Source organism: Eumetopias jubatus, unplaced genomic scaffold (assembly GCF_037043125.1).
Source record: "Eumetopias jubatus isolate StellerSeaLion01/CBP00866 unplaced genomic scaffold, mEumJub1_p1.0 scaffold_14, whole genome shotgun sequence".
Lineage (NCBI taxonomy): Eukaryota > Metazoa > Chordata > Mammalia > Carnivora > Otariidae > Eumetopias > Eumetopias jubatus.
In genome coordinates this window covers 57,998,392-58,014,805 of record NW_028274820.1, presented here as the reverse complement: position 1 = coordinate 58,014,805, position 16,414 = coordinate 57,998,392, and the positions used below count along the sequence as shown (strand labels likewise).

Genomic DNA, 16,414 nt, shown 5'->3' with positions numbered 1-16,414 from the left:
TGTTGAGCATCTTTTCATGTGTTTGTTGGCTATCTGTATAGAGATGACTTTTTCTATCAGTATCCTAAGTGCTTAAACACAGCACCAATGTATAGTAGGTACTTAAGGATAACTAATGATTTATGTAAATGTTTTGATAAATGAATGAGTGCTCCATCACATGTAAGAAACTTAGTATAGTGAGAGATGCTTTAGAGATGAGAATTTGAGCATACATAGTTTTCCTTCTTTACAGTTCACTGTTGGTCAGAAAGGAACTTTTTAGGGGTGCCTGGGTGCCTCAGTCATTCAAGCAGCTGACTCTTGGTTTCAGCTCAGGTCATGATCTTGAGGTCGTGGGATTGAGCCCTGTATTGGGTTCTGTCCTTGGTGTGCAGTCTGCTTCAGATTCTCTCTCCCTTTCCCTCCCCATCTGCCCCTCCCTCTGCTTGCACACACAAGCGCTCTCTCTCAAATAAGAAAGGAACTTTTTATGTTTTAGAATCCCTTCCTTAAATGTTTATTCTTATTGTTAATATACAAGAATAGTAATCTAAGAAAAGGCACGTTAGAGAAGAACTAGTGATAAGTAAGACAAACATTTTCTGATGTCCTAGAGGAGGTTCATGTTAAAGTAAGTTGGTTGTGTCTGTTGGCCATTTGTACATCTTCTTTGGAGAGATGTCTGTTCATTTCTTTCCATTTCTTGACTGGATTATTTGTTTTTTGGATGTTGAGTTTGATAAGTTCTTTGTAGATTTTGGTTATTAGTCCTTTATCTGATAAGACACGTGCAAATATCTTCTCCCATTTGGTAGGCTGTCTTTTGGTTTTCTCGACTGTTTCCTTTGCTATGCAAAAGCTTTTTATCTTGATGAAATCCCTCCCAGTGGTTCATTTTTGCTTTTGTTTCCCTTGTCTTTGAAGACCTGTCTAGCAAGAAGTTGCTACGGCCAAGGTCAAAGAGGTTGCTGCCTGTGTTCTCCTGTTCTCCTCTAGGATTTTGATGGATTCCTGTCTCACATTTAGGTCTTTCATCCATTTTGAGTCTATTTTTGTGTGTGGTGAAGAGTGGTCCAGTTTCATTCTTCTGCATGTGGCTGTCCAATTTTCCCAACACCATTTGTTGAAGAGACTGTCTTTTTTCCATTGGATATTCTTTCCTGCTTTGTCAAAGATTAGTTGACCATAGGGCGCCTGGGTGGCTCAGTCGTTAAGCATCTGCCTTCAGCTCAGGTCATGATCCCAGGGTCCTGGGATTGAGTCCCACATTGGGCTCCCTACTCGGCGGGAAGCCTGCTTCTCCCTCTCCCACTCCCCCTGCTTGTGTTCCCACTCTTGCTGTGTCTCTCTGTCTCTGTCAAATAAATAAATAAAATCTTAAAAAAAAAAAAAGTTTAGTTGACCATAGAGTTGAGGGTCCATTTCTGGGCTCTCTATTCTGTTCCATTGATCTATGTGTCTGTTTTTGTGCCAGTACTGTACTGCCTTGATGATGACAGCTTTGTAATAGAGCTTAAAGTCCGGAATTGTGATGCCACCAGCTTTGGTTTTCTTTTTCAACATTCCTTTGGCTAGTCAGGTCTTTTCTGGTTCCATACAAATTTTAGAATTATTTGTTCCAGCTCTTTGAAAAATGTTGATGATATTTTGATAGGGATTGCATTGGATGTGTAGATTGCTTTGGGTATCATAGACATTTTAACAGTATTTGTTTTTAAAATGCTTAACATCACTTCGCATCAGGGAAATACAAATCAAAACCACAGTGAGATACCACCTCACACCAGTCAGAATGGCTAAAATTAACAAAGTCAGGAAACAACTTTGTTTCGTCCTCTGAGAGGATGCGGAGAAAGGGGGACTCTCTTACACTGCTTGTGGTAGTGCAAACTTGTATAGCCACTCTGGAAAACAGTATGGAGGTTTGTCAAAGAGTTAAAAATAGAACTACCCAGGGCACCTGGGTGGCTCAGTTGGTTAAGCCACTGCCTTTGGCTCAGGTCATGATCCCGGAGTCCTGGGATCGAGTCCCACATCGGGCTTCTGGCTCAGTGGGGAGCCTGCTTCTCCCTCTGACCCTCTCCCCTCTCATGCTGTTTCTCTCTCTGTCTCAAATAAATAAATAAAATATTAAAAAAAAAATAGAACTACCCTACAACCCAGCAACTGCACTACTAGGCATTTACCCCAAAGGTTACAAACATAGTGAGTCAAAGGGGCACCTGCACGCCAATGTTTATAGCAGCAATGTCCACAATAGCCAAAACGTGGAAAGAGCCCAGATGTCCTTCAACAGATGAATGGGTAAAGAAGATGTAGTATATATACACAATGGAATATTACTCAGCCATCAAAAAATATGATACCTTAGCATTTGCAGTGACATGGATAGAACTAGACGGTATTATGCTAAGTGAAATCAGTCAGTCAGAGAAAGACGATTATGATGATTTCACTCATATATGGAATTTAAGAGACAAAACAGAGGATCTTAAGGGAAGGGAGGGAAAACTGAATGTGAAGTCATTAGAGAGGGAGACAAACCAGAAGAGACTCTTAACTATGGGAAACAAACTGAGGGTTGCTGGAGGGGAGGTAGGTGGAGGAATGGGGTAACTGGATGATGGACATTAAGGAGGGCACGTGATATAATGAGCACTGGGTGTTATATAAGACTGATGAATCACTGACCTCTACCTCTGAAGCCAATAATACACTATATGCTAATTAATTGAATTTATATAGATAAATAAAATTTAAAAAATAAACAAAAACAAACAAATAAAGCAAGTGGGTTGAACTAGTTAATGTCTAAGACTACTCCCACCTCTCAAACTGTGTTTTTATATCTCTATGACTGCCAGACACCAGGGTACAAATACAAATAAAACACATTTCTTGTCCATTAGCTGTTTAATCTTTGACCATGGATAATTTAAAAAAAAAATCTTATTTCACTTGTGCTTTTTTTTGAGTAATGACTATATATGTGTGTGCTTGTGTGTTTGCACATATGTATATATTCGTGTGTGTGTGTAGGCTAGGTGCAGTTTATATATTGTGAATTGTTTATAACCTTTGCCCATATTTCTATTACTGTGTTTTAAAAACAATTTGTGAAAGATTTTTTTATATATTAAGTATTCTAGTTCTTTGTTATAAATATTATAAGTTTTTTCTCAATTTGCCATTTGTCTTCCTAAAGGCCTTTCTCATCCTACAGTTGAACAAATATTTATCTGTATTTTTTTTTCTAGTACTTTTTTGGTTTCATTTTTTTTCCTCAAAAAAACCTTTTAATCCATTGAGAATTTGCTCTTGCGTACAGCATGAGATAGGAATCTGGCTTTAGCTAGTTCTTCAGTATTTTATATCTTCCAGTGTGTTTCTTCTTTTTCCCTACAGCTGAGGAGTGACTAGTCTTCATTTCTGGATTAAAAAGTAATAGTTACTTTTGCATTTGAATAGGGGAAATCATACAGTGTGGAGAAAAAGCACATTGCCCTTTAGGAAGTGGTCATATCTTTGTATGTTACAAATTAGGGTAGTCAGTAGGTGGGTCAACAAATATTCTCAGGTCTCTACCTGTTAGATACATGGTACAATTGTATTTCCTGACCATTCTGGCTGGCTGAGGCCATATGATTACTGTGACAAATTGTGAGTGGACTTGATGTGTGTGAATTTTGGGCCAGAGCATTTAATTGCTGGTGTGAGACTTTCCAGAACTCTTTCATGTTGGATGGTGGCTGTCCTTTCAGTCTGGATCCTTGAATGACTATGATGAGAAAAACTCTCCTGTCCTCCTCTGCCAGACAGACTGTGACCAATAAATATACCTTTCTTGGTATAAGCCACTAATATTTGGGGGTTATTTGTGTCTGAAGCTTAACTTAATCTATCTAGACTTACATACTCTCAGTATTTCAATTTGATTTCTTTGTCATCAGCTGAACCCACACTAGAGGGTTTTCTAAGGAAAAGGTATTCTTTCATGTGTAGTGATTGACACAAAGGAAAAATAAGGCACTTTTAGAAAAAAAAATGAAATAATAACTTCTTATTTAATTTGGGGGTAACTATTTTGTTTTTTTATTCAGGTAATTTGGAGCTCTCATAATGTTTGCCAAAGCAACAAGGAATTTTCTTAAAGAAGTTGATGCCGGAGGTAACCTGACTGCAGTATCAAACTTGAATGACTCTGATAAGTTACAACTTCTGAGTCTGGTGACCAAAAAAAAGAGATTCTGGTGCTGGCAGAGACCCAAGTACCAGTTTTTATCTGTCACCCTTGGAGATGTACTCAGAGAAGACCAATTTCTGAGTCCAGGTAGGTTTCTTTGGATATAGTCTACAGTTAGTCCCAGAAAAGACGATTCATCTTCTAGGTACATGCTGTCTTGAGTGATTGATTGTAAGGTGAGACCTTACCATGAATTCTGTTTCTTTGCACACACTCTTAAAGACATATCCTTTTTTTTTTTTTAAGATTTTATTTATTTTGGAGGGGAGGGGCAGAGAGAGAGAGAGAGGAAGAGAGAGAATCTCAAGCAGACTCTCTGCTGAGCATGGTGCCCAAGGTGAGTCTCGATTCCACAGTCCTGAAATCATGACCTGAGCTGAAATCAAGAGTCCAACGCTGAGCCACACAGGTGCCTCAAGGCATATCCTTTTCTTAAATGAACAAAATTCTACAGGCCAGACATGAGAAGTTATAGCTTAATTAAAAAAAATAACATTGCAGTTTTGAGTACAAAAGTAAGACATGCCCATTTTAAGTGTTGTGGCCACTTAGCATAGGTAGGGTGGATCTACCACCCAAAATCTGGTTTAGTGTTGCGGTTGATGATGCCACATAGCCATCAGGAGGGTGTGAAAAGTTTTATTACTCAAATAAGGAAGCTTTCTGGGGAGAGCAGGGCAGGCTTTCAAGCTGGTCCAGAAATAGCTAGAGTTTTCTCTAGGTAAAGAAAGAAAAATTCTATCTGTGTAGCACTTTGTACAACCTAGGACTATTCCTTTTATCAGAAAATGACATTGTTCTGGCCTAAGCCCAGTGGATAGAGTGAGCACTTGCTATGTGCCTGGCTCTGTGTTATATGATTTACATACATCATCTTGTAAGAGAATTCATCAGGAAGGTATTCTCTCCAGATTACATCTGAGAAAACCGAGGTTCAGGGAGATGAATGTTAACAAGTTCTTATAGGTAGGAATATTAGAATAGTGACTAAGATCTTGAGCTCTTAACAAGTGCTCTATGCTACTTCCCAAAACATTTCCGAAAGTGTTTGTATTCCACAAGATATAAATGGGAAAAGGCTTTGGATTGAGGGCATTTTCACAGTTGTCTCATTTTTGGTGGTGGTGACAGAGATGATTCTCTATTTTGTAAATTGCAAAGATAGTGATTGATGATTAATTCTTATTAACCCTTGCTGAGGAATGGTTTTCTTGACTGAAGTGAAGGAAATACAGGTGTTGGGGGCAGTGGGTGGATGGAAAGAAGCCCTTCAGACTATAGGCAGATTTGAATCCCTTAGAAGTACAACCAGGAGCTCAGGAGAGCCTGGGGTCAGGGAAATGGAAAAAGCCCAGTGTGAAGTTCTTAAGAGGCCCTAAATGTAGCTATATCAAATGACAGTGACTGACACTATTTTTATGGTGGTATTTGGTTGGATTAAAAATGAGAGCAGTAGAAATCTGGAGATAAGAGAAGGCTGGCAATTCAGAAATGAGATCATCAGGTATTTATCTTCAGTGTCCAGATAAGAAGGACAGATCTTAAAGGCAATATGATAGTCCCCTGGATGTGACCAGATGAGGAACGTAGTAATTCCCAGAGGACTTGATTGAAGCTGGAATACCTGGTGGGGGGTGGCATCTTCCTAAGTCTGGGAAGCCAGAAAGTAAGGGTGGAGAGTCTGGAGCTTGTGTATCCCAGGATGGTGTTTGAGAGAGAGAGAGAGAGAGGAGAGAGGGCAGGCATGCCCACTGACTTTATCAGGAGTAGAGATAAGGTATTGTATGATAAGGAATTAAATGGCCGGGTAGAGGTCAATATAAACAGGTGAGCATGGGGTGCCTGGGTGGCTCAGTCAGTGAAGCATCAGACTCTTGATTTCAGCTCAGGTCAGGATCTCAAGGTGGTGAGATCCAGCCCCATGTTGAGCCCTGTGCTGGGGATGGAGCCTGCTTAAGATTCTCTCTCCCTCTGCATCTCCCTCCCTCCACCCACGCTCTCTCTAAAAAAAAATAAAAAATAATAAACAGGTAAGTACGGGAAAGGAAATTTTTTCATAGAGATGGTAATGAAGGCCAAGGGAATGTTCTCCAGGACTGGTGGGTGGGAAGGGAAGATGCCCAAGCTCCATGTGGCTGACCTGCCAGATACGGAGTGAGGCAGACCCCTCGAACATGGGTCATGAGCAGAGCTGCTATTTTCACTCTGTTTAGGTGTCATCCTCATGAAGTCCCTTTACAGTCTTCACCCTGAAAAAGCACACACTGAAAATATTCTATTTAAAAAAATTAAAAAGATGTATTTTATCTGGATAGTGGTTAAACGGATGCTTGCTTTAAAGTTTATTTACTTATTTATTTTTAAGTAATCTCTACACCCAATGTGGGGCTAAAACTCACAACCCTGAGATCAAGAGTTGTGTCCTCTTCCGACTGAGCCAGCCATGGGCCCCAGGAGGCTTTCTTTAAAATTATTTGTTAAACTGTCCTGATACTTTTGGTGCACCTGTCTACATATGTATATATTGGAATTGAAAGACAAAAAACCAAGAGCACCAAGTAGAGCCCCTGGCCACGAGTCCTGTCATGCTCTCAGTCAGTACCTCAGTGGGCCAGCTCCATTTTCTTTAGAACATACACAGAGCGTGGCTGCCGGCTCTCCATTTTGAGTGTGAACTTCATGTTTCCCGTGGATTTCCACAGGATTGGGAGGGTAGGTGGCCTAAGGCAGCTAGGTGGCCATATCATCATCAGACGCCTTTGCATGTCTCATTCCGTCCAGTGGTCATGGAGTCAGACTTTGTGAAATATGAGAGCAAGTTTCAAAACCACATGAGTGGGACCATCGAGACGGCCCTAGGGAAGGTCAAGCTGAATGTTGGAGGCAAAGGACTGGTGGAAAGTCAGTCTTCTTTTGGAAACCTGAGGAAGCAGGAGGTGGACCTGCAGCAGCTCATCAGAGACTCCACTGAGAGGTAATGAGAATTCTGTTTGGCATTTTGGATTTTGGCATGTATCACCTTTAAAGGTCATTCAGTTGGACCTTTGTAAAAAGGGCAACAGATGGGAACTTTGCCCAAAAGCAAACATGATTGAATGTTGTGCTGAAACTTTATAGAGCTCGTACTTTAGCCTGGAATTTCTTGATTGTTCTTAGCTTGAGTGGGGAGACATATTTTTCTTTTTTTGACTGAGGTGTAATTGACATATAATGTATTAGTTTCAGGTGCACAACATAATTTGTTATTTGTCCCTATTGCAAGATGATCACCACAGTAAGTTTAGTTAGCATCTATCACCATACATAGTTGCAAATGTTTTTTCTTGTGATGAGAACTTTTAAAATTTATTCTCTCGGCAACTTTCAAACATGAAATACAGTATTATTAACTATAGTCAGTGTACTGTACATTACATCCCTAGGACTTATTTCATAACAGGAAGTTTTTACCTTTTGGTCTTTACCCATTCATGTACCCCTACCCTCCACTCTGGCAACCACTAATCTGGTCTCTGAATCCATGAGCTCGTTTGTTCGTTTTGATTCCATATATACGTGAGATTGGGCTCTTTCTGTCTTTCTCTGTGTGACTTATTTCACTTAGCATAATCCCCTCAAGCTCCATCCATGTTGTCCCAAATGGCAAGATTTCCTTCTTTTATGTGGCTGAATAATATTCCATTGTATATGCATTAAATTAGGTTCCTGACCCAATTCCAGCAGTGTCTGAGAATTCAACTCCCTGATGATACTGTCTACATAAAGATAGTGTCAGATTCACAGGGTAAGGGCTCAGTCCTAAAAAGACTGTCCTCAGCCCTTACTCTGTGTCGGATGCCAGCAGCAAGCCCAGGCTGTTCCTTGTGCTTCTGACTACGGGCACCACAGATTGGAGGTTCCCACGACCCCCTCCTTGGATTTCAGATGCCCTTTACAAGTCCAGGTTGTTAACTGTACTTCTGACCAACTGACTAAAAATCAGATTCCCGTGATCCCCTCCTTGAGTTCAATTAATTTGAAATATGAAACATTTTACATGGTAGATCACTGTTTTATTATAAAAGGATATAACTCAGGAACAGCCAGGTGGAGGAGATGCATGGGGCAGGGTATGGGCCTCCTGCTTTCTCCAGGTCACCACTCTTTCCAAATCTTCATGTGTTCACCAATCCAGAAACTCTCTGAACCCTGTCTTTTTGGGTTTTTATGGAGGCTTTATCACATAGTCGCAATTGATTAAATCATCACGGACCATTGGTGATTGATTCAACCTCCAGCCCCTCTTCCTTCCCTAGAGGTTGGGGAGGAAGTACTGAAAGTTAAAACCTTCTAATTACCTGGTTGGCTCCCAGGACAACAGCCCCCATCTTTAGGTTACCTAAGGGCTTTCCAAAAGTCACCTCATTAACATAACAAAAGACACCTTTATTGCTCTTATCACAGGAAATTCCAAGGGTCAGAAGTTCCATGCCAAGAACTGGGTTGAAGACCAAATATATATTTCTTACTATAAGTCACAATATAACATATATACGCCATATTTCTTTATCCATTCATCTATCTGTGGACACTTAGATTGTGTCTATATTTTGGTTATTCTAAATAATGCTGCAGTGAACATGGGGGTGCAAATCTTTTTGAGTAAATGTTTAAATACTTTGCATAAATACCCAGAAGTGAAATTTCTGGATCATATGGTAGTTCTATTTTAATTTTTTGAGGAACCTTTATACTGTTTTCCTTAGTGGTTGCACCAATTTATAATTCCACCAACAGAGCCAAGGGTTCCCATTTTCCCACATCCTCTCCAATTCCTATTACTTCTTGTCTTTTTGATACTAGCTATTCTAACAGGTGGGAGGTGATAGCTCATTGTGCTTTTGATTTGCATTTCTTTGATGAGTGCTATCAAGCATCTTTTCATGTAGCCATTGGCTATCTGTATGTCTTCCTTGGAAAAATGTCTCTTCAGATCTGCCCACTTTAAAAATTGATTTCTTTTTTCTATTGAATTGTAGGAGTTCTTTATATATTTTATAAACTCTGTATCAAATATATGATTTGCAAATATTTTTTCCCATCCAGTAGGTTGCCTTTTCATTTTGTTGATGGTTTCCTTTGTTGTGCAGAAGTGTTTTAGTTTGATGTAGTCCCACTTACTATTTTTGCTTTTGTTGCTTTTGCTTTTGGTGTCAGATTCAAAAAATCATTGCCAAGGCTGATGTCTAAGAACTTACCACCCATGCTTTCTTCTAGGAATTTTATGGTTTCAGGTGTAACATTAAAGTCTTTAATCCACTTTTTTTTTTAAAGATTTTATTTATTTATTTGAGAGAGAGAATGAGAGACAGCACAAGAGGGAAGAGGGTCAGAGGGAGAAGCAGACTCCCCGCTGAGCAGGGAGCCCAATATGGGACTCGATCCCGGGACTCCAGGATCATGACCTGAGCCAAAGGCAGTTGCTTAACCAACTGAGCCACCCAGGCGCCCTAATCCACTTTGAATTAATTTTTGTGGATGGTGTAAGATGGTGGGCCAGTTTCATTCTTTTGCATGTGGCTATCCAGTTTTTCTAATACCATTTATTGAAGAGACTGTCCTTTCCCCATTTTATATTCTTGACTCCTTTGTCATTAAATGACCGTATGTGCATGGTTTTATTTCTGGACTCTATTCTGTTCCATTGATCTATATGTCTGTTTTTATGTCCAAATCTTACTGTTTTGATTAGTGTAGTTTTGTAATATAGTTTGAAGTAAGACAGTGTGATGCCTCCAGTTTTGTTCTTCGTTCTCAAGATTGCTTTGGCTACTCAGGGATTTTTGTGGTTCCATTCAAATTTTAGAATTTTTAGAGTTTTTCCTTTCTGTGAAAAATGCATTGGAATTTTTTAAAAAGATTTTATTTATTTATTTTATAGAGAGATTGAGAGAGACAGAACATGAGCAGAGGGGAGGAGAGAGAGGGAGAGGGAGAAGCAGATTCCCTGCTGAGCAGGGAGCCCAAAATGGGACTCAATCCCAGGACCCTGGGATCATGACCTGAGCTGAAGGCAGACGCTTAACCAACTGAGCCACCCAGGAGTCACAATGCATTTGAATTTTAATGGGAATTACATTCAGTCTGTAGATTGTTTTGGATAGTAGGGACATTTTAGTGATATTCTAATCCATGAGCATGGAATATCTTATTATTTATTTGTTTTTCAATTTATTTTTATCAGGGTTGTACAGTTTTCAGTGTACAGAATATTCATCTCTTTGGTTAAGTTTATTCTTAGGTATTTTATTCTTTTTGATGCAGTTATAAATGGAATTATTTTCTTAATTTCTCTTTTTGAATGTTCATATCAGTGTATAGAAATTCAACAGATTTTTGCATATTGATTTTGTATCCTGGAATTTTACAGAATTTCTTTATTAGTTCCAACAGTTTTTTGGTGGGGTTTTTACGATTTTCTATTTGTAATGTCATATCACACGCAAATAATGATAGTTTCACTTTTTCCTTTCCTGTGTGGTTGCATTTTATTTCTTCTTCTTGCCTAATTACTCTGGCTAGGATTTCCAATATTATGTTGAATAAAGTAGAGAGAGTGAGCATCCTTGTCTTGTCCTAATCTTAGAGATAAGGCTTTTGGATTTTTTTAAAAAAGATTTTATTTATTTATTTGACAGAGACAGTGATAGAGGGAACACAAGCAGGGGGAGTGGGAGAGGGAGAAGGAGGCTTCCCGCTGAGCAGGGAGCCCGATGCAGGGCTAGATCCCAGGACCCTGGGACCATGACCCGAGCCGAAGGCAGATGCTTGACGACTGAGCCACCCAGGTGCCCCTCTTCTTTGTTTTTTTATTACAGTCTTTGTTTTAAAGTCTTTTTTGTCTGCTGTAAGTATAGCCAGCCTAGCTTTCTTTTGGTTTCCATCTACATGCAATATCTTTTTCCAACCCTTCACTGTCAGTTTGTGTGTCTTTACATCTTAAGTGAATCTCTTGTAGGCAGCATATAGATGGGTCTCGGGTGTTTTTTTTGTCTTTAATCCATTCAGCCACTCTTTGCATTTTTATTGGAAAATTTAGTCCGTTTACATTTAAGGGAAGCACTCTAAAAGGATGTTACTTCAGGCAAATATATACTTTTTAAAAAAATTTGCTGTTTATAAAATGCCAACAGGGAGAATGCTATGTCTTACATTTTTGAATATTGATATCAGAAGCAAGAAAATGACATTCCCCTCTGGCTCCTGCTAGCTTTCTGATTAGGAAAGAAGAAAGCAAATTAGGGGCTTTAGCAGAAGAGCTGGTTTTCAACTTTGAAATCTTGAAGAAAACCCCATAGTTATTCATTGCTTAGCTTGTAGTAAATACATTTTACCTGGTGTAACTCATTATTTTTACCTTATGTTTACTGAACAGTCAATAAAAATTTTGTTGAGTGCCTATATGTGCCATGTACTGTTCCTCATGCTTGGGATGCTGCAGTGAACAAAATGCCAACACTTCTGCTGTACATTCTAGTGGGGAGAGACACAAAAATGTACAACTTAGTAAAGTATATACTAAGTTGATGGGAATTGTCAGAAAAATATAGCAAGAAGAGGGATAGGGCATGCTAGGAATGGGGTTTATGATTTGAAAAAAGTGGCCAGAGAAGGCATTGCAGGGAAGTTGGCATCAGTGCAAAGATTTGAGGGAGGACAGATTCGAGTGTAGGGGTATCCTAGGCAAGAGTGTTGTGGGCAGGGGTCAGTGTGGCTGGAGTAAGTAAGCTGGGCAGGAGAAGGGGAGGCCTGAGGGGGTAAAAGGAGTGGATGGCAGGTCCTACAGGGACTTGCAGTCCGCTGTAAAGGCTTTAGCTTTTATTCAGAGTGAGATGGGAAGTGGCATGTGGGACTTATTTTTTAGAGGGATCATTCTGGCTGCTGGTTTGAGAGGAGACTAGATAAGTGGAAGCAGGGAGTCCAGTTGAGTGGTGATTGCAATCATCCTTGTGAGAGCTGATGTTTCAGTTTGTACATATGTGTGTTTTCCTGTGTAATTTTATCACTTTTTCTTTTTTTTACTCTTTTTCTTTTAAAACAGAAAATGCAACTCCAAATAAAGAGAAAACTCACTTGCATTTAGGTATAGGTGGTTTATTCTCACTTTTCCAACATTCTTAGGATTATATGAAATATAAAATACATTCACTCATTGAACAAAATTATGTTTAAAAAATTAATGAGTAAATACTACCATAAAAGTCATGTATCAAGCATTTAGTGCGTGGATTTTTGTATAGACCTTGAGAATGCTGAGGCAACTGCAGTCTGTAACTAACCGCCAGTGCTAAATGGACTTGAAAGACCTTGGCCATTATTCACTGCCTCCCGGTACTTCGTAGGACTCCAAGACTCTGGCAGGAATCCCCTTTTGGTCAGAGAACTTTAAGCTCTCTCTGGTGACATCGGGTGGAAGGGACAGCCACCTCTTTCTGTGACAGTCATAGTCTTTATTTTCCTTTCTCTGTGGCTTTTTTTCTTTGCTAGGGAGGCATTTTCCTTTTCTACTACAATACTTGGGACTCACCAGAAACATATCTGTTGTTTATCTGAAAATAAAATTTATCTGGGCATCATGCATTTTTATTTGCTAAGTCTGGCAAAAAAAAGGGGAAGAAGGACAGGTAGACTGGGAGTGTCCAGGGGCCTCTGCTTCTCAGTCATCAGACAGACCTCTATAGTTGAGCCCTTTTGTGCAATTTTGTTACTTCTATTTTATGAACCATGTTTGGCAGTGCTTTACAATCACATTTCCCAGCATAGGTTTTCCAAATCCTCTTTGTGATTCAGGTGTAGAAGGTAGTGCCAACAGGAAGCATATGGAGAGGGGTCAGTGAGTAGAGATAGAAGAAAATATTCTGAAGAGAAAGAAGTTCTTGCCAGCAGTTGTGAGTGGGAAGACAGGAAGAGGAAGGAAACAAGTATCTGCTGAGCACCTACTGTGTGCCAGGCACTTTATGGCACAGACACAAAGTGTGTGTTTACTCTGCACAATTCTCTTCTTTTACACTTAAGGAACTAAGGCTCAGGAAGGAAAAGGAACTTGTTTTCAGTCCCAGAGCTCAATTTGGATGCTGGAGCTGGGATTCAACCCAGGATTTTCTGGCGCCAAGGTTCCTGTTCTTTCCTCAAAATTGTGTTTAAGTGGATGTGAGGCAAAGAAACTGGCTGAGGTAAAAGTAGCTGAAGTTCTAGCATAGGATGTAAAGGTAAAGCATGAATCCAGGTTCCCAGCACAGTGGACCAGACACGTGCGTGAGCAAGCCTAGTACATGGCTAGGCCTGCCCACCTGGAGATGCCGTACACAGGGATGAGATCACCTCAGGAGGGTCTTTAGAAACCTGTTCATTGTAGAGGTGATGGGGAAGAGATGGCCTGGGGTGGGGATGGGGGTGACACCAGGAACATGGGAAGGAACACATTTAACATCTAGAAATGGAAGATGTGTCTTCTGACAGAGTCACCTCCTCCTTGTTCTGTTGCTAAGAGGTAAAGGTGAGCTACAGGGGAAGGAGAGGGATGGCAAGGGAAGACTCTCCCAGTCGTGGGACAGAGATCATGTAGAGCGAATATACTTCTTACTTCATGCTGGAATCATAAATTCTTATCTACATCGTCTGCCTATCTTTGGACTCCCACAACATCATTGGATTGATAAGGTGCTGTTTGACATACATGTGGCCTTGGGAGTGGTAATTAGTAATGCTTAAGTACTGTACATTCTTGAGGACTTATTTGCAGTCATTTTATTTCAGGTCATTTAGATAAGTTGTCATCTGTGTAAAAGTTATTTTAGCCCTCAGAATTCAGAGTATTAGCTCTATTGTCCATGAGATGTGTGTACATCTCAAAAACAAACTTCATCTATCCTTGAAAAAACAAGTGCCTGCATATATAACATTTATCTAGCATTGTGGGTCATGAAGGTATTCTACTGGAATTAACCTTCCAGATACCTGGAGCTGACCTCTTTGAATGCGAGCTCTGTGTTTATCTTAAAACATTCTTTTTTTAAAAAAAAGGTTTTATTTATTTATTTGACAGAGACACAGTGAGAGAGGGAACACAAGCAGGGGGAGCAGGAGAGGGAGAATCAGGCCTCCTGTTGATCAGGGCTCGATCCCAGGACCCTGGGATCATGACCTGAGCTGAAGGCAGACACTTAATGACTGAGCCACCCAGGTGCCCCTCTTAAAACATTCTTGATGGAAAACCATGCTAAGGTATATCAGGAACTTCTTTTTCCCCTTTTTTTTTTTTTTTTAAATGGAGAATACCATGGTTATTGAGATGTTTTCATAATGATTTGGATTCATGTTTTATTCTATCTTAAGATCCACCATTATTTTATAATAAACTCTCCTTTTTCTGCCTTGTCTCCCACTGTCAGCAGCCATTTGTTACTGCCTTAAGTATAATGACCACACTCCACCCCATCTCTGCCCCAGATCTCCTAGGGTCTTGGGGAAGTTTATTCCTGGTTAATAACTTCTGTAACTTGCTCTGTCACTTCTGCCCCTCATCTCAGTTTCCTCAGCTGTCGGTGAAGTATCTGACTAGATGACCTCTGAGGATTTTCTTCTGGCTAGATATCAGAAGTGAGTGGACTCCAGAGTACACACATCAGCCCCTTCTCCCCGAGTTCAGGCCTTGGTTTTGGCTGATTTCCAGAGCAGATACCATTCTCCTTCTCTGTTGTATGGTAAAGCAAATTCTGGTAAAACAGATTCAGGTTCTGAATGACTATGTGATAATTAGAAGTTGGACTCTTTGTTAAGAATTCTAACTTATAAACGCTGTGGAACTATATATCATGCCAGCAATGGTACGGCAATGACAAACCTTCATAATTACCTAAAATATTTCAAAATTACACTCAGTCTTATTATATCTAAATACTTCTGAATTCCAACGGTTTACACACAAAAAATTTTATTTTTATTTATTTACTTATTTTTTTAAAAAGGTTTTATTTATTTGACAGAGAGAGACAGCGAGAGAGGGAACACAGCAAGGGGAGAGGGAGAGGGAGAAGCAGGCTTCCCGCTGAGCAGGGAGCCCGATGCGGGGCTCGATCCCAGGACCCTGGGATCATGACCTGAGCTGAAGGCAGATGCTTAATGAGCCACCCAGGTGCCACAAAAAAGATCTTTCTCTTTAAACCAAGACATAGGAGCCATCTTTTTCTCCTTCACTGCCCCGGATTTCATTAATAAAATGGGATTAGTGTTCCCAAGGTATTTGTGTGAGAATTAAATGAGAGAATATAAACAAAGCATGGCGCATGGCAAGTTCGCATGGCATGTAGTTATTAGTGGGAACCCTTTTATAACTACGGCTGTTATCGCTAGCCCCAAGTAGAGCATGGTTATAAAAGCCAGGAAAGGTCAGAGCTGTCAGAGGGAAACGTGTGACTTAGCCTTTGAAAACAGAGCAGGGAGATGCCGAGTTTCAGAGGAGAAATAAAGTGACGTCCTTGGAGTTTCCGACGTGTAGCTTTTCTGAAGTTCACATCTTGGAGGAGGGAGGCAGCCATGTAGTCTCCCTTGTGAACCCCACCGTGGGAGGACTCGCTACCTTCAGGGAAGGTGGGAGAGGCTCTGGTTCCTGCCTTAGCCACAGCCTGGCTTCTTCTGAAATGAGTGTGGACCCTGACACAGAGCTGTGCCACCAAATCTGGAAGCAGGAGACTGTTCTCTCTGCATGTTTTGTCAAAGGAAGTGCTCGTTCGATTCTTGAATAAAGCTACACGGAGCCCTTGAACAACATCAGGAAGACGTTAGTGGGCCTTGCCTTGGTCATCACATTCTTTGTGGGAAATGCAGCTACGAAGCTTTCAAGGCCCCACCAAGTCCACTCTTAAAAAGGTACCTTTTCTGGGGCGCCTGGGTGGCTCAGTCAGTTAAGCGTCTGCCTTCGGCTCAGGTCATGATCTCAGGGTCCTGGGATGGAGTCCCGCGTCGGGCTCCCTGCTCCAAGGGAAGCCTGCTTCTCCCTCTCCCTCTGCTGTGCCTCCTGCTTGTGCTCTCTCTCTCTCTCTCAAATAAATAAAATCTTTAAAAAATAAAAAAAATAAAAGATGTCTTTTCTGAGACCCCAGGCCACACCCATCTCTGTGCTGTCTGAAAGTCAGTGAACTTACTGGTTTT

The 16,414-nt window shown here is 40.5% G+C and overlaps 1 protein-coding gene across 1 annotated transcript in view; it reads left to right on the top strand.

Moving 5' to 3' along the window:
- The window catches only part of GSDME (gasdermin E), a 64,038-nt gene that overhangs the window by 8,150 nt on the left and 39,474 nt on the right, over positions 1-16,414 (top strand). The window contains exons 2-3 of the mRNA XM_028119359.2: positions 4,083-4,312; positions 7,007-7,199. Of these exons, the coding sequence (XP_027975160.1) occupies positions 4,102-4,312; positions 7,007-7,199 (404 nt within the window). The 5' untranslated portion in view covers positions 4,083-4,101. The remainder of the gene's footprint in view (positions 1-4,082; positions 4,313-7,006; positions 7,200-16,414) is intronic.